Here is a 19035-nt window from a genome sequence, read left to right as displayed (position 1 = left end):
GGGATATGATTCTAGAAACTAAAAGTGTATTTAGGTCTCCAGGAAGGTGAGAAAATCTCAAGAGGTGCACTGAAAAAAATTAAAACATCACATCAAAGTTAATTTTAGGAGCATCAGCTGTATCTAATAATACTTTTCAGTTTTCCTCCTTAATTACTACTTGGTTTAATTTGTTTCAAGAATAATAAACATTTGTAGAGGCTGACATTTTGGATGCCTTTAGTCTTTCTTATGTGACTGAATAATAATCAGGCAGTCCTTTCTCCCTAGTTTTATAAACAGTTTTATAAAGAGTGAAGTAGAAGTGTTGCGTGTTAAAGCGTGGTTTATTTCAATAATTAAAAACCATGTCCAATATATTTTATGTTGATTCTGATAAGAGATTCTCGGAAGTCTTTCTATATTATTCTTATGTTATTTACAGTATGTAGTGACATCAAAGCACTAGATCTGAGTCAAACTCAAACACAATTGTTCTAGATTGATTTTTTTCTTCTACCAGTTCCTAAGGAGATTACCATAGTTTGGAGCAAATGTAGCTTCCATTGCTGTAATTGCAGATGCATGTAGCGTTTGTTATCAAAGTAGAAATAGTTGTGTTTATACTATTTAAAATTAAGATGATTTGGTCTGACTTGAGGTTTCTGTATTTCCCTAATAAAGGATGATGAAGGTTGATGATGAATAATGATGGATGTTGATGGCAATTACATAATAATTCTAATAATAATAATAATAATAATAATAATAATGCAAAAACAGTTTGTTTGATCTTACTATCTCCACAATCTAGCCACATTGTACATTGTACACTCTGCTTTATAGTCTCTAAATACTAATTATGTCCCTTACAAGAAAAAAAAGTGGCAACAAAAATAATTCTGCCCATGTAATGTAAGAAAGAGATAAACTACAAAATAACAGTTTGTATTGCAAAAGTTGAATTGATTTTAATTTATGACAAAAGGACAAATAATCATGAAATTAATCTACAAATATCCTATTTGAAAACTAGCTTGAAATACATAAATCCTAAGCATTATTATTTCACTGCAAGTTCTTGGTTTAACAGAATATTTAAACTTTCATAAAATGTAATCTTCTGCTGCTACCTCTAAGTTCCTACAGCTTATAGGCATTTATTTGCATTATTATCATATTATTAAACCCTTCCCCCATGGCCCCTGACCCACCCATTCCTCCTGATGCAGATGGTGCATGCTCAAAGGACCCCATTTTGCTCTTTTGGGCTCGGGAGATTAGCGAGCATACCCAGGCCTGTACCCACATTTTACTATGTGACCTGACATTGCACTGTCCTACCACTGGGTTTATATATTATTTAGTACTAGTTAATTTTGTCTAGTGCTGAACACAGACTCTGCAGCTCATCTTTTATCTGGCCGAGAGCAGTCCTGACTTTCTGAAAAGAGTCTAGCACTTCAATGCTGCAAGTAAATGGATCATAACGAAGATAAAATGGCTTCTTCATCTTCACAGCATATTGCCTGCACACAAACAAATAAAAAACAATTCTCGTTAACATTTTTCAGTGATATTTGCAAAGGTGTTTTGTTATTTATGTGTATTATATACTAGTTTATGACAACTGGTAAAATAAGACATGAGTGGGTCCCCACTGGCTTTCACTTCTTTGGAATTCATCCACATAGATATGGCCTGACATAGATATTATGTAGTTATAAAGAAGACTACTGACCAGATAAGAGAATATAGAAAATGTGCTACAAATTAGAACTTTCCAGTCTTCAGGCCCCAGTGCATTCACACTGATGAAAGTAGATGGCAAATTTCATACTAGGGGAAATAATTTTACAGAGATCACTGTCCCCATGTGTCATAAGGGCACAGTTGGTAACAGGACACACCTATACCATTTATTACAGAAGGAAATACACACCAAACATCTAATAAAGAACACTTATTTGGTATTTATGTAAATGTTAGATGTTGCAAAATTAAGTAAGTATATTTAGTAGAATAAAATAAGTATCACATTTAGTTGGTCAAATTAATAAATCATCCAAGGAACAAGATAAGTAAAAACTGAATTTTACCCCTTTTTTCCCTACAGTATATAGTGCTCAGAGATTAAAAATACTGTGACCCAAAGGTCATCTAATCTGTCCAGTACAGTAATTCATATTTTAATAGTGAATGTTCGAAAATATTGTACTTACAGGACTGGATATATTAGCTGAAATTAGATTTTGTTTTTAATGAATTAATGTTTTTTTTTTTACTGTATAGTACAAATGTAATTTTGCATTTAAAGTGCTCCCTGCTGTTACATGCTATAGCAATCTGATTATCAAAGTTACACATACTTTCCTGCAAATCATCATGCGTTGTTTGTTTATTTTTTATTTTATTTGAAGGTTAATTTATTTGTTATTATGTTATTTTAAAAAAATTCAGCAAATTATTAGAAATGTACAAAAGAACAAGATCGTTGTTTAGCTATTTATATTCTATAACTTCTGTTTAAGTACTACTCACCGGAGTTTGTCTTTGGAGTCTTCAAAGCTTTCTGACACAAAATATACAGGCTGAAAGGAATTGTCCTCATATGGTTGGACTGCAGTGACTTCTGGGTCAAAGGGCCTAAGCTCAGGCTTATTTGATAATGCATACTGAAAATATACAACATTATGTCAAATGTATATTTGAGATGTAACCTAAACATGTTTGAAAATCTAAAATTAATTAAATAATATTAATAAGACCACACATAAAATATACTTTAAGTACAATTTGGCAGCCTGACACACCTGCTATGATGGCATTATTTCACAAATTCAGGCAAGAGTCTAGGTCTAGATCTGACGCAACATAAGAGTGGTTACCTACATCTCTGTAAAGTTCATAGGAGAACCAATTGATCTATAATAATATGTTCTCATGTGACCTTAAGCGAATGCATATGCCTTCCCAAGCAGTTCACCCCTGTAGATTAGGGGATCTGTCATCCACATATTGGTGTAATGATCACCAGTGGATACGTTATCAGTAACCATAGCATAACAGAATACCTGGTAAGGAAGTAAAATAAACAGACAAAATATGTAGGTTGAGAGATTATCTGATAGTCTGATAACTGATAGAGACTAGTCTGATATACCAGAGCAGGTTGTCATCCAGTATGGGGTCAAATGCACAATGGGTGGTCAGTAGAGATTAGTTAATGTTTTTAAATTGTCCCATGAAGTGTTCCCCTTCTCATGAAATTTCACACTTTTTGATGGCAGACTGTAGCTTTAAATATTCTCAGCCCTCTCCCCATCCCACCACACTGTAGAATTAACCATATTTGTCCCACCTCTCTTTGCAGACAATGAATTCTGCAATATGCAAATTTACAAATGTATTTTGTGGAATGACATTGCAAAATCAGAACTCAAATATTGTATTGTCACAACTTTGCATCTGATAAATGGCCTGTTCTATCCTGTTTCCATTTGTTAGAAAAATGCTGTGGTTTCACTCATTGCATCCAGTCAAGCAAGAACATGATATCAAACAGACTGCATCAGGAATAACATAAGCATTGGGATGGGAAAGGACCTGACAACCTGACAAAAAAAATCAGTAATGGAGAACTAAATTTGCAGGGGGGAATCCAATAAGCCCTGGGCTAATTACACATGGCCGACAATTCAATTAGTGGGGTTAACCCCGTATGTCATCTCCCCTAGGTGGTCTTTTCCTCGCAGCTTTAAGAGCTGGAAAAGTCCGCTAGAAAAAGGCACCATCAGTGGTTTCATGCGCATGGAAACCTATTAATTTGGCAGTTTACGTGGAATCATTGGGTTTCCACGCATTAACCCCTGATTTACCCCACAGGGAAAATGCTATTTAATTGAATAATATTGTGGTGTGTGGTGCGGATAATTAGCCCATGGCTAATTGGATTCCCCTTTTTCCCTGAGGCTCTGCATACTCTTTGGTCTACTGAAGCTGTCTTTTACTGTACTTCAGGTAATCAGATGTCCAAAATATTTGGATAGCACAAGGAAATATAGCAGGTTAGATTGTGGGTGACAGTACCAGGACAGGCAGATGGGCACGGGAAGGTAGCAACATTAACTTAAGGCAGACACATGGTAAACAATGGAACAAGATAGACAAGATAGTAGAACTAAGAGGGAGATGGACTGGATACGCAAAGTCAAAGTCTGATATAAAAACAGGAGGCAACAGACTATGATTAAAATGAGAATGCAGCAAGCATAGGTCAAAATATACAAAGTAGGGCTGGACAAAGGGATAACCCACAAAATGTTATAATAACCTCTAGTATAGCAAGAGGCATTACACACTGCTTGAGGTTTCTTGTATTCACTACAGCTTATCTTGCTAAAGCACAAAAGGATAAATTTGCTAATCGTCATCACTTTTCAAAGCTACTGAATTTTAAGGAGCAATAATAATAAATAAAAAAACAGACACGTAAATCTATCAGCCGAAACAACTGAAGAAGTGGTGGCTTAGGAAAAAAGTGAAGAGGTGCAAGATAGGCTAATATGAAGGACAGAAATTTCACCATATTGTGGATCCCTATTCACATCAAGAGGAGTCTGATCTGTCATGATGGTGCCCATGGTTTTCAGCATCTGATTAAAAATTATGTTACTCTCTATATTATAGTGGGCTTTGGGGCATTTACTAATTTAATTTTTCAATTACTATTGTCCCCTTGCCATCATGTATTAGCGTTTGGTACCTAAACTAAGAAATGCTCTACCTAGCATTGCTTTGCTATCACTGCCCTGTATCAACCTGTGCCCATCCAACATGACTATTTACGAACACTGAACTGTTTCCTCTCTCCTACTATCTACCTGAATCCAATTTCTATAATCTGAGCTGCTTCTGCTGTAAGATAGGTTGCTTTGAAATTCAATATCTCACTGGATCTATGTGCTATGCCATCTTGCTCATATACTGTATATTGCAGAAAAAAAATACTGACATGATGGTCCACATTTATCTGTTTGCAATTTACCCTATTTATGCAGTGATGTAAAAGGAGACACATGCAGTAGCAGCAAGAGAGGTGGAGGACAGGGACATAATACAGGGGCTCACAGCCTAGGGTGCCTTGATCTTTGTCTGGGCAGCATACTTCCTGTAGCATTGGATAGACAGTGCACAGCCATTGACATACTTTGTGTTCTCACCACCTCTGCACATAATCTCCTAGGAAGTTCTGCCACTGTCTTTATTCAAATTGATTCTGAGCCATCTTCTCTAATCCCTCTATACCTTCTCCCTTGAAAACAAGCTCCCCGAAAGATGACAAAAGCATCTATATGATGATGACACTCAAATCTTCTTCTATCCCCTTGATCTCTCACCCTCTATCCTTTTTTGCCCTCCAACTGCCCATCTGCCATCTCATCCTGCATGTCCCAGAGCTTCCTGCAAGTTAATATGGCCAAAACCAAACATTGTTTTTTTTTCCACTTTCAGAGTCCTCTTTCTCTCCCTCTCTTGATAACACTTTTTTCTGTCCTAAAGTCTGCTGCCTCTGTGTCATCCTTGACTCTACTCTTTCCTTCACTTCCCACATTAAGATTATCCATCTTCCCAAATTAAGGCCACCTCTGGAACATCACCAGAATCTGGTACTTCCTTACTTCAGATGCCACCAAACCTCTCATTCATGCTCTCGTAATTTCCCGCTTAGACTACTGTAACATTATCCTCACTGACTTCTCTATTTCTTAACTCTCTCCACTTGAATCTATTCTTAACACTACTACTGGTCATCTAATTTACCTCTACTGCCCCACAGCTTCTTCCTCCACTGTCTGCAACATGCTTCATCCAGTTCAAACTCCTCACTCACGCCTACAATGCATTAAACTCCTCCCTACATCTTGTTAGACATGTGTCATTTTGATATTGCAACCATTGTACTCAACTGTATTTATTGCACATGCAGATGTCAACAGTGTTCACCTGCTGATAAAGTTTTATATTGAAAAAAGATAGCTAGGAGGTGTGCTTTTTTATCCAGACTGTTATAGAAGATGTTCCTTTTTTCCTCCACAATATTAAAAGCAGCATGGGTTGGTACAGAAATAAAGAGTTCGTGTTTGAATATAATTTCTGATGCTCTTATATAGTTTATCTGCTAACAGGTTATGGGCCCAGGATTGCAGAAAGAAACATTATAAAAGTCAGAAGCTCAGGGAAAGAAAAGTCAGAGCCCAGAGGAAATGACTGCAGCTAACAATGCTTCAACCAAATTCAGAGTGATGAGTCTGACTAACGAGATTTATCAGACCAGAAATACCAGAGTACAATATCTCTCAGTGTAGGTGATGATCAGATTGTGTGTATATATAACCATGACACTGCACGAGAAATGAGGGATGTGATGTAGAAAGTACATGAGAGAGCTACTCATTGATCCCCCAGACACCTATGAGACACTTGTAACAGCATTTGATGCCAGACAAGATGATGAACTGACAAAGTATATTAAAGGGAAACTTGTGGATGTCCAGGCTCCATACAAGTCCCTTCCTTTCAGGCAGTGCAGTAGACTGACTTTATGCTAGAGTGCACTGTGCATGTGTAAATCTCTGGGAAAATGGTTGCCACGCCATTTCCCTGGTGATTTCTGTCTGCAGTACTGGCTGACGCAGCGGAACTCTGGAGAGGTAAGTATAATTAGGTGCAGGGTGAGTCACGTGGGCCCCCTTGGACCCAAAAGGCCCATGTGCATCACACACCCTGCAAACATTATAGATATGCCAATGGATATATTTAATTGCAAAACAGAGTATGCAAATAATTATGATACTGTATTGAGAATTCAGGACTATATTATTAAAAATGCTAGTCAGAGACCAGAAACATGTGTTTTGTGTGCAAGAAATCTGGCAGATTCATTCTGGCTTTCCAGACTCTGCAATCAGCTAAAGAAACAAGATACAATGCAACAAGCAAAGAGTGCTATGAAAGAACTGCAAAATACTTCTAATGCTGAATGCGCTTTCAATACAAACTCAGGCACAATTATAAATGCTTGGTGTATTGAGTGAGGAGCTACAAGTCATATGACAAATGATAAGAATATTTCTACTCAGCACTGCGGAATATGTGTGCGCTATATAAATAACTGTTAATAAATAGATAAATAAAATAAATATATATGTAATATATAGACAAGCATTTATATAATATAGATATTTTGGCATGTGTTTAAAGAAAAACTTACCACAAGCTCCCCATAAGATGACAGCAGGCCGGCTCCATAGGCTTTGATAGAACCATTCTGCTTGCAGAGTCCAAATTCAATGGTGAACCAATACAGCTGAAATTTAGGACATTAATTGTTTCATAAAATTGCCAGTATACTTCAGTTTGCAAGAGTATTGTTAACATTGCTATTAGGCTTCTGCATCCCACCATCCATGACTTAAACACTATCTTCCTAGATTTTCCCATGGCCCAAGAAACAAATATATCCATTATTATTTCATATTCCGCACATGGTGGAGGAAATAGGTGACATTGGATTGAAATTTGTGTGTGTTGGGGGGCATCATCCATGACCCTTTACTTGGAACATCATGTTGGGAATATTAATATTAGGGTGGATAATATAGTATAGAGCTTCATATTTTGGGCAATGAAATGTATATGGCGGGCTATTATTATATGAACTGGAGTTACCTTTTTTGCCATACTGTGCATCTTATCTAATGCTGTGCACAATACTGTACAAAACACATAAAGGGGCTGTTGAGGAGAAGAAGGCAAGTTGGCCATAATTGCTCCTGAATCACATACAAGGAGAAAGATATAGATATATTCTCCAGTATGCAGAGCTGTACGCATCTCTATGACTGCACTTCCACTATCTACTGTATATGCTTGGTTTCATAGTTGTCATCTTTATCAGTGCACAGTAACACAAGCCATTTTCTTTGTGCAAGAGATCTATCTGAAACAGGTTTATCTTCTTATATGCACAGCCCTGCATAGACCACAGTTATGTCAGCACACCCTGAGCACACCCACACTGATCTCTGCCTATGTCTGAACACCCAGTTACGCATCTTTAGCTGCAAGAAGAGAAGTGAATGAGTTGCATACTACTCTGACTTTCTGGTGGATGATAATATCCGTAATATTGTCCCTGATATAGTTGATATGAATTTTTCAATGTAAAAAATGTTTTTTATCTTTGTATTAAATTATCCATAAACATTCAGATTCGGAAAAACAGTAATCCTTTACAACACACAAATATGCGGTGCATATGCTGTTTTTCTGATATCAAGCATCAACTTTTGCGCAAATGCGCCACTTATTATGGGTGACAGTATGGACTAAGATGGCTGTGTCTGTAGGTTACATAGATAAGAGGTAACTCCGCACTGAGGGCCTGATTCAGAGCCGGATGCTCTGACAGAGCGCTCGCTCTGAATCAGGGCCGTCCTTCTGAATTTTTAGAGCGGCCTGCTGGCTGCTCGTATAGCTGTAGGTGACCACCCACAGCTATAGCCAGTGGCCAGGAAGATGCTCGCGATGGTCAAGACCATCGCGACCATCGGGCTTGCGACGAGACCCTTGTGGTAGGGTCTCGTTGCCACAAGCCCTGGAGTGCTTTTGGCTCTATCAGAGCTGAAAGCACTCCCACTGACATCACTTGTGATGTCAATGGGGCCCGCCCCAACCGGTAGGCATTCCCATGGCAACGCCTCTGTCTGGCCAGCCACGCCCCGGCACGCCCACCAAAGGGGGCGTGCTGTCACTCACCATGGACAGCACGCCCCCTTTGCAGCGAGACCAATAGCGACGGCTTGCCCGTCGCTATCTGCGTCTCGTGCATGCGCACGATGGAGCCACCTCCGTCATGCGCATGCGCACTGAGCCAACATCGACCCGCCCACAAGCGCTCGGCGCTCGCGAGCGGGTCTGAATTAGGCTCTGAGTTTTTTATTATGTAAGACAAAGTAATGTTATCAAACCAACAATATACATGTTATAACCCTTGGGAAAATCAACAATGTTGGTGTTGTTCCCTAGAGTCAGCACGGGATGTCTGATAAAATACAGTGGGGTAAATCTAATTAGGTTCGAGTTTGCAAAATTAAGTTTGTTTCATGAAACTTGCAAACGCAGAAATGCGTGCACTCGAGATATGCGAAATCCAATTATAAATGCCTATTTGCAGTAATCATTACAAGTGTGTGCACTCCCACTTTTACATGCACTTCTCCCAGGTCACATTTTGTAGAAAATGCAACCCCCAAAAAATAATAACTTTAAGTATGTTAGTGGATGCCTGATGAAAGTACTGGAGATTTTTAAACCATGTCAAATACCTGATTTGTGCATTTTTTTTTCAAAGAATATAAAAAAAATGATACATAGCAATTATATTTAATCAAAAAATACTTTAATTACATTTTAGGTGCCTAAACTAATGAAAAGTTGATTTTGGGGTCATTTGAGGATTTATTTTTAACACGCAATAAATGACATGTAATTATTGGTACAATTAAGCTGATTGAAAACTTCAAAATGCTTAATTAGTCCAAGGGGTTCTGCACTGTGTACCAACATTTTTATCTTAATATAAAGATTTTCCCTTCTTTTTTACACCCTCAAAGGGGTGTGCAGAAAAAATTGTGAGTTTGGAATTAGATTCACAGTGCGAGTTTGCAGTGAAAACAGCTCGCACAAGCCAACTCGTACCTAATTAGATTTACCTCAGTAAGTTGGTGATTTGGGGGGTGTCCCCTGTTGAATGGGGATTAGGCGCAGTTATGTCTGCACCCATATACTAATTAGTTTTGCAGGATAAGATTATTAATATGAGCTAAACGGGTAGCGAAGGTACATTTGGGAGATAGTTTATACATCTCACACCTCATTTTTCCAGACCGCAAAAGGAATTGGGCACTCCAGCCCCTCTAAATAGCTGGAGATTTACCTTGTAGTATAATTTCTATACCTTCTGGTTTAGAAATTGGGTTCTGATTTTTCTGAAAAGTTGAATTCAAGGTGCACTTTCATCAGTGTGATCAAGTCTTTTCAACACAGAAAGATGACAAGTTTAAAAAACACATTCTTAACATTCCCTCTGCTGTCATAGATAATTGAAAACACAGAAACTGACCATTATATCCAGAGCTATTAAGAGATGGCCAGGCACGGGAGAAAGGGACATAGCCTAATCGCGGGAGGCATGACCGCGCCCCCTTGGGAAAGAAAAAAGAAAAAACCTAGTTGCAGCAGGCAGTCTCCCTTTGCAGCCCAGCACACAGCAGTGTGTACTGGGCTGCTCAAGCTGACAGGTAAGGGGGAAGGGGGGGTGGCATTGGATCCGGGCCCCCGCCTAGCCACTCCAGCATGCCCAGGTAATTAGTACCTGCTCCCCTTCCCTCTTGGCACCCCTGGTTATATCAGGAACATAATGTAAAAGATTAAATGAATGAACAGAGGAGCTCGAATGTGGACATTTCCATTATGGATATTTTCTGGTGAACCTGGAGCAGATTAAATGTCTAATTTAGAGGTGGATGCAGGAGCGGCCTCACCTACATCTCTTAGCAGTTTTCCATCTGCACATTCCCCTCTGTCTGTCTGTGAACGTCACACACATTCCCCTCTGTGAATGAGGCCCCCTCCCCCCCACACACACACACATTCCCCTCTGTCAGGGAGCCCCCCTCCCCCCCCACCACACACACACACAATGGCCTGTGAGTAAGCCCCCCTCCCTACACACACATTCTCTCTGTCATTCTGTGCCCCCTCCACCCCATTTATCTTTGTCTCTCAGTGTGCTGTGGGGCCCTCACTGCAGTCTGTTGCAAGGGTAAATAGTCAGAGCAGTGGAGCCACTGGGAAGAATGGAGCTCAGGCATGTACTGCTCTTTGTTGCTCTAAGCACATGGTAAGGTGGCTGGTCCATGTGAGGGGCCTGCCACCAAGAAGTATAGTTACAGTGACAGCTGCTGCCCAGCACCTGGGCTCCTCACTGAGTATGCACTGGGATCCTAGCCGCCAGGCTATAACTCTGCGGGCCTCCCTCTCTGTCTCTCTGTCCGAGCCCAGGACTCCAGGCTCGGCAGTCCCCCCCCTGATGGCGGCCCTGGCAGCAGCGCATTTGTGCGCACACTCTGAGTAACGCATACACTATAGGAGTTTTTAGGGATTTTCACCATTTCACTATAGCAAAAAAATCGCTCAACTATGTGAACATCGGCATTGAGTGCAGCTCTGAATCAGGCCCTAAGTTTTAAGAAGGTGGGTGCTTTCTTATTTATTCATGCTACTTGGAAGGGTGCACCAAGGTGCTACCTGGAACATTAGGTTATCTCTATTCATAGCAGTACCTGCACCACCAAAAGTGTCCCGGATGTAATCAGGACAAAAAGGAGCTGGCCACAGCCCAATGAATAGCTTTTGGATGTCCTGATTTTTGGAGCTCTGCGTGGCTTAAACTGAGACAGTTGGGAGGAATGCATCTGCTGTCTCTTAAGGCTCAAAATATACTGATAGAATTAAAAAACTGATTTCAACATAATTCATGACTTGGTGTAACAGAAGTATAAATGTATAACACATGAGAACTCTACATAGATGTGATGTGCAGTAAGTGACTGGCATCCACATATTATTTTTATTATTATAATCACAATTTATTTATGTGGTCAGATACCAGCATTCTCTGTAGTGCTTTAGAATTGGAATCAAATACCATAATAAACTTGACTGGATATTACCAAACAGACAAGGAGGTAAGAGACCCCTGCCCACTTATGTAGGAAAAGGAGTGCACATCAATAATTAGTTAATTACATACTTACAGTAGACAATTTTTCAATATCTTTATCAGATGCTCCAAGCGATGCAAGACCAATATCCTGCAAAAATAAGTAGCAACTCACTTTATAATAGTCTGACATTTTGTATTCATGTATTATTGAAGTAAAAAATCACCTTAAGTACAATAAATTACTCCTTCTTCCTAGTCATTGATCAATTTTAGTTCAGTTTTTAGTGCCTTTTTAACATGTGTTTTTCTGTGTGGCTACAAACATAGTATTGAAATATTGGGTTTTGGATAATGGAAAAAAGGTCAGCTCTAATATTTATTCACTATTCCCATGAATTGCAAACAATAATACTCCTTTCTGATCATTTACATACCATGGTCAGGTAGTGGATTACATTTTATAATACATTATTGCAACATGCACCTCTCTGTTAAATAATTGAGCCAAGCACCTTATAATGTAACCTGTGGCCAATCATAGTAATACTTCTTAAGAATTTCGTGATTGTAGGAAAGTTGGACGTGCCCAGCAAATTCCGCTTTGCATTATATATCAAAACCAGCACACTCCGCATATTACTCTGCTAATAATTTCTTGATAACTGAGAAGATAGTGCTTACATCCATTGATCATGATGTCATCTTGCAATTGTATGTTATTTAGCATATTTAGGGCCCCATTTATCAACAATGCATAACCCCTAAAGCGCTCGCTAAAGGGGTTAAGTCATCTTCTCTGTATTAAACAAACAGCGGTAATCTAAGATTACTGCTGTTTGTCACTGTCCGCTTTAGATGGCGAGAGCGATGCGGTCCCCAGCACTGTCTTTCCGGGTTTAGTGAAGCCTTTCAGGCACTACTGGGTCCCCGTTGGTTAAAGTGTAATGCACATGCGCAGACGGACCGTGGGCATTACACAGAAGCCCGTCGCTGGCAGAGTTAGGCTGCCAGCAGCTGAGCAGAGGACGTCACCAATGAGGAGGACATCGCTGGAGGAGTAAGTAATGATGAATACCAGTGGCATTTTCATTTGTATCACTGCGATACTAAACTAAATATGCCGCTGGTATTAAGCTTCATTAATAAATAGGGACCAGGGGCTTTTTAAGAGAGGAGGGTGAACGTGTGCAGGCTCAAAGCGGGCCCCCTCCTCTCTCGTCTGGTACCGCGACGTGTGGTGCAGCAGTAGATTCTGGCTTAGTGCCAGAATCTACTGTGCATGCACGAGTCTCCAGGAAAATGGTCGCCGCCATTTTCTCAGTGATTTTTGCTGCTCTGCAGTGCCGACCCCTGATAGGGACCTACATTTATTAGCTTAGACTGACATTAGATAACTGTTCCCTGATAGTATAGTCTCTCCATGTGGTTTCTCTTGATTCATACATTTTTGCCAAATAATAGAATACTGTTATGATAAGGTTTCAGTGGAGAAGAAAGGTGCATCCTTGATACTTTAGGATGTCATTGTGTTTGCCAGCATTCTATTGTGTTCAAAAATAACTCATATAGACTGATCTGTGTCTGATATATATGGTTATGAGCTTAATAACCTTATATATTTGGTTAAATTGAGTCACTTTAAATTTTGATTTGAAGTTCCAGATATCCATTTCAGCTGCAGTCTGGAAACAGACATTGTTTGGAATCGGTATGTAATGCCTCTCCCTCCCTAACCTTCCTTTAGGGATGCCTAACCCTAACCTCTCCCCTTATTGCCTACCCTTAATGTCCCCCCAAGGGTGCCTAAACCTAACCCCCCCTCCCCGCACCCTAAACTTATCCCTCCCGGGGGGTGCCTAACCCTAACCTTCCCCTAGTGCCTAACCCTAACCCCCTCTTCCCCTAACCTTCCCCGGGGGGGGGGGTGTCTAACCCTAAGTCTCCTTGTGAGTCCCTAAACCTAACTACTCCAGGACGATCGGGATGGCGGGGGTCGTTCTTCCGGCGTCGGGATTAGGATAGGCGTCGGTAATTTGACACCTATCTTAAATCCCTTGATGGGCAGGACGAGTCAAGATTTAGACCGGAGGCATCGCGTCCGCCGGTCTATTAACTACATCCCCATTGTTTGTCTTAATTCTCTCCTTGGATAAAAGTTGGATTTGTTTCTTATGTTTGTTTTTGTGTTGATATTGGTTGTTGGCTATAGGCTGAGGAGTGGTAGTGCTTTCATATTCTTCTGAGATTTAATAATTTTATTCATTTTATACGCAGAGTTTGCACAATTTCTTTGTCACTAATGAAATTATTGAATAGGTTGAGTTTTCCTTTATTGAGAATTATTAAACTCAGATTTGAAATGTGTTTGCTTAAATCACAGGTTCTAAAATTTGGTCATCAGGACTCCAAACAGTGCATGTTTTCCTCACAGAATCACAAGTGAAATAATTAACTCCACCTGTGGATCTTTTAAAAAGTGTCAGTGAGTAATGACTACTCCTGTGCACCTGCTGGGTGACCTGTGTGGGCTTCTGAGGACCAAGGACCTGATTCAGACCCGCTCGCTAGATGCGTACGCTTGCACCCAGCGTATGCAAATTTGACTAAGTGATGGCAAGGAAGGCAATCGCACGGCAACGTAAAAACATGCCCAGTATGTCTTGGCGTGCGATCGCTCAGTGTATGCAGACACCCACCAGCCTGTCTTAAGACGCCCACTTGCGGACATCATCTCCAGGAAGTGTATGCAACCATCGGTACATTGGGTACCATCGGAAGCGAACACAGCGCTTTAGGTTGACTATACCCTGCTGCAAGCACTGCGATCACTTGGGTGTAAAAACCAGCCAGGTGACGTGTACAATGACGCTGCCTATTAATTATACACTCCTGTGTTCGCATCTCCACTCCCCCATTTATAGTGGCCAGCCCCTGTCACCACCCGCAAATGGCCTCTCCTGTTTCTCACTCTGCTGGGCAGTCTATGTGCAACGAGCGATCGCTTCCCAATCTCTAGCACTGGTTCGTGCATGCGCACTGCGATGCGTACGCATGCGCAGAAAGTGACAATCGGCCAGCTACGAGCGAACGGGTCCGAATCAGTTCCCAAGTTTAAGGATCACTGGTTTAAGATGGAGAAATGCATTTCAGAGTTCTGTTTCTTTTCACCTCCATTTTTGTTGTGTTCTTGAGTAATATGGATTATCTTGAAGTGCCCAGCAGAGGACATATTATACCCATTCTTTCTATAGCAAATTCATAATCAGCCTAGTTACTAATACAGCTACAGGAACTATTGTGTCCTCTTTGTCAACTGTATACTGGCACCACCCAAAACCATCTCCTACAAATACTACAACCATATGGTGTTCATTCCACCTGGCTGCATTTATTCAACCTGTGTAACCACTGGTATGACCTTCTTGCTGTATCACCATTGGTTATATGTGTCACGCTGACGCCTACTTCCAGCATGTAGAAATCTATATGCTGATTATCTTATCTCCCTTTATTTAACAATATCGCCATCTTTGGACTGACTGACTACTGAAATATATTTATTTCCTTACCAATTATTTTTATGATCTTTATAAATAATTAATTGCATTTTAAATTAAATTTATATTTTGAGAGTCAATATTGGTTTCAGTATTTTATTCCCAGGTTGTCGTAGGTGATTTTTTTTGGTGCTAATTTCAGATATATTTGTCTGTTCATTGAAATTATAATTAAACATGTGCAATTTTCTTTTCTTTTTTTTTTTCAAAAAAGTTTGACATGTGTTTATCTGATATTAATGTGCCAAATATTATGCACACATTCATTTTAAAATTATATTTTACCTGTGAGAACTGGGCAAATTCTTTATCAGCAAGCATTGGGATGTGGCCCAGGAGTTCATGGCAGCAGTCACTTATGAAATAATAGATGGTATATCATAATTAAACAAAATATTTAATTGAGAGACAAGCAGTGTTACTATGCCGTATACAATGTTTGTAATGCAAGACATTTAGATTTATGAAATGCTGGACATGATGGGCCTTTTTTTCAATGTTGTTAATTATGTAACAATGCAAGAACACAGCACTAGGCAATAACGTTTGCAGGGAATTGTACTCACGGTTCTGGTGAATGCATGGCAGCTGAAGGATGTCTCAGGTATTGGGTACTTGGGAATACCCGGAAAGCTAGACATGCCAGGAAATCTCGCGCAGAGAGCAAACCGACGGCAGGTCTCAGTTTGAACCCAGTTCTTTCTATATAGTACAGACAAAAAGCTGTTATACTGTGAGATTCTAAAAAGCCTAATATTTAGTGATTTCTTTTTCATGTGAATACTCTGTGCTACTAAGGAAAGGTAGGTTACAATTCACTATGAGATTGGGTTGAGTTGACTTGTTAGTGAGTGAACCATACACAAAAGCAAGGATTACAAATTTCATTTTCATTTTTTAAAATGCAAATGTTTGGATGCAAAAAGTCAAAATAAATGGTATTTACCTTGGTAGATATAATAATGCTTAATATTTTAAAATTGTTTTCTAAGGTGCTTATAACAACATACAAAATGTTTTATATTTCCTTGCATAAGAGATGAGAAACGTTCCATTTCAGTTGCAAACTCAGGAAGCCATAATCTCCATCTAAGCTTATGTACTATTATGCATCCATACTGAGTACCATATCGCATTTAGGGGGTCATTCAGACCCAGTCGTTAGCGCCGATGCGCTCGGGTCGATGGCCCCCCACAGAGCATGTGCACGATGGTGCCAGCGCCGCCGTGCGCATTCGTGAGACCCGCTACGACCGGCAGCGCCGGTCGTATCAGGTCTCGATCCAAAGGGGACGAGCTGTCGATGTTGATTGACAGCTCGCCCCGTTTGGAAGGCGGGTCGGGGGGGTGGCAGCCCAAACGCCTACCGTTTGGGGGCGGCCCCACTGACATCACTAGTGATGTCAGTGGAGAGCTTCCGGCTCAGACAGAGCCGAAAGCTCTCCGGGGCTTACAACAAGGGAGACCGTACCCTAGGGTCTCGTCGTAAGCCCCAATGGTCGCGATGGTCTTGACCATCGCGACCATCACCTTAGGCGGTCGTAAGGCTGTGGGTGTTAACCCACAGCCTTACCACCGCAAAGGAGGACGTCTTGAAAATTCAAGAGGTCCTCCCCTCATTCAGACCGACCGCACTCTCTGAGCGACCGGCTCTGAATGAGGTCCTTAATCCCATGCCCAATTCTCCACCGCCACTGGCCCTTAAAGTTTCAAGCATCATCATTCTGTGCACGCAGCACTGGCAATGAAAGTTGGGGTGAAGATTGAACCCTGAAGTACACTTGCAGCCTTTTATTGTTTACATTGTCCTCGCTTATAACCCCATTCCATTGATCCTGTAAAGAACCCCACTGTTTACTAACCTGCATGCAAAAAGTGGCGTAACTACCGTGGCTTCAAAGAGTGCAGCTGCTATATTACCTGAGCTGCCTCTATGGCCCTACACCCAGTCACTCACACAAAGTGGGACGGTCCAGTCAGGACCGCCGACGGGGCCCGGGTGTCAGCTGTGTTGATTTGGTGCCGGCCCGTCAGCTGATTACAGCTGGCACACCGGCAGACAGACATGGAGAGACAGGGCCACCAGTCACGACGCAATCAGAGCTGGCGGACCACCAGCCCATCAATAGTGTCAGCTTCTGATTGGCTGCCAATCCGTGAGCTCTGATTGGCACACGACCAATGCCAGATTCAAATTGTGTCGATGCTGTCTGTCCATGTCTGCTGCTGCCTGCGGGTGCACCAGCTGTAATTAGTTGGTGGCCCAGCCCCAAATCCACACTTGCTGGCTGCTGATAGCACACAGAAGGAGGCGAGAGGCTGCGGGAGGGACACGCAGAGGTGAGTTGCTGGGAGAGGCATAATGTGTAAGGGGCACTACTATTGTGTGGAATAATGTGTTATATGGGGCATTACTACTATGTGGCATAATCTGTAAAGGGCATTGCTGTGTGGTATAATGTATAAGGGACATTACTGTATGGCATAATGTATAAGGGGCACTACTACTGCACAGAATAATGTGTATAAGGGGTACTACTGTGAGGCATAACTTGAATGGGCTCTAATGTGAATAGACTCTGTGTCGGGGCAAATGTATTTTTTTTTTTTTGTATTCGTTTATTGAACAAAAATTGAATAAACAATAAGTTGACAAAATTACTATCTTGGGAGGTACCAAAACAGTACAAATAGAAAACAGATGACAAAACATTGTACATTACATAAAAATAATTAAATAAATAAATAAAAATTCACATATAGTAATGATACTATAATAGCCTTTGTGGAGAATTTTGTAAAAACGGTTAAACTAATACACAAACTGTGTACAGAAGAGATCAAAACAGTAGTTTGGGTTGGATAAAGAGTGGGATAAGAGGGAAGCGGTGGAGGAAAAAGAAAAAGGGGGGGTGCGAGTCGGGGTATAGAAGAAAAAAAAAAAAAATTGAAATAAATAAGATAGTAGTCCAATATGGATAAACAGAGAAGGGATCATCCTAGACCTGGAAGCGGAGTTTTGTGATAGGAGTACCAGTGATTCCAAATAGAGTGGAATTTATTAACCGTGTTGTTTTGTAAACTAGTAATATATTCCATTTTTGCTATATACCAAATTCTATTCAGAAGTTCCTGCTGGGTAGGGATATTTGGAGACTTCCAGTTGCGAGCAATTTGGTATTTGGCTGCGCAAGAGATATGAAGGACCATTTTGTTAGAAGGGTTAGGGACATTGTCAATTGGAGCGCACATTAACAAGTTAATGGGAGAAAGAGAGGTCGGGAGGTTAACATTTCGGGAAATTAGAGAGCGTACCATGTCCCAAAAAGGAATAATTAAAGGGCAGGACCACCATATATGTATAAATGATCCTTGCTGGCCACATCCCCTCCAACAAAGATTAGAAACAGAGGGATAAATTCGATTGAGCCGTTCCGGAACCATATACCATCTGGCGTATATTTTATAAGAATTCTCTGTTATGGCTACACTAATGGAACACTTAGAGACTGCTAAGCGTATATTAACCCAGGTATCTTCATCTAGGGTCAAACCTAAATCACATTCCCAGGCCTGTTCGTGTGCCTCAAGTGGGGGAGACTGCCGTGTTAAAATTGAGTGATAAAGTTGTGAAATAATCCCTCTTTCATTTGGTCTGTAGATACAGAATCTTTCCAAATATGTAAGGGTAGGTGAAGTGAGGGCGCT

General features: G+C 40.7%; 1 protein-coding gene across 1 annotated transcript in view; it reads right to left on the bottom strand.

Annotated features, from left to right (window-relative positions):
* Positions 1–1240: 1240 nt before the first annotated feature.
* The window catches only part of LOC148532415 (tyrosine 3-monooxygenase-like), a 54670-nt gene continuing 36875 nt past the window's right edge, over positions 1241–19035 (bottom strand). Inside the window, exons 8-13 of the mRNA XM_088467867.1 lie at positions 15894–16029; positions 15613–15682; positions 11862–11918; positions 7253–7348; positions 2521–2654; positions 1241–1508 (exon numbers count right to left, since the gene is read on the bottom strand). Coding sequence (XP_088323993.1) covers positions 1349–1508; positions 2521–2654; positions 7253–7348; positions 11862–11918; positions 15613–15682; positions 15894–16029 — 653 coding nt within the window. The 3' untranslated portion in view covers positions 1241–1348. The remainder of the gene's footprint in view (positions 1509–2520; positions 2655–7252; positions 7349–11861; positions 11919–15612; positions 15683–15893; positions 16030–19035) is intronic.

This window comes from Taudactylus pleione, unplaced genomic scaffold (assembly GCF_031769625.1).
Source record: "Taudactylus pleione unplaced genomic scaffold, aTauple2 ptg000077l, whole genome shotgun sequence".
In the NCBI taxonomy this organism is placed as follows: domain Eukaryota; kingdom Metazoa; phylum Chordata; class Amphibia; order Anura; family Myobatrachidae; genus Taudactylus; species Taudactylus pleione.
The sequence above is the reverse complement of the archived record's forward strand: the minus strand, read 5'-3'. Positions and strand labels throughout refer to the sequence as shown.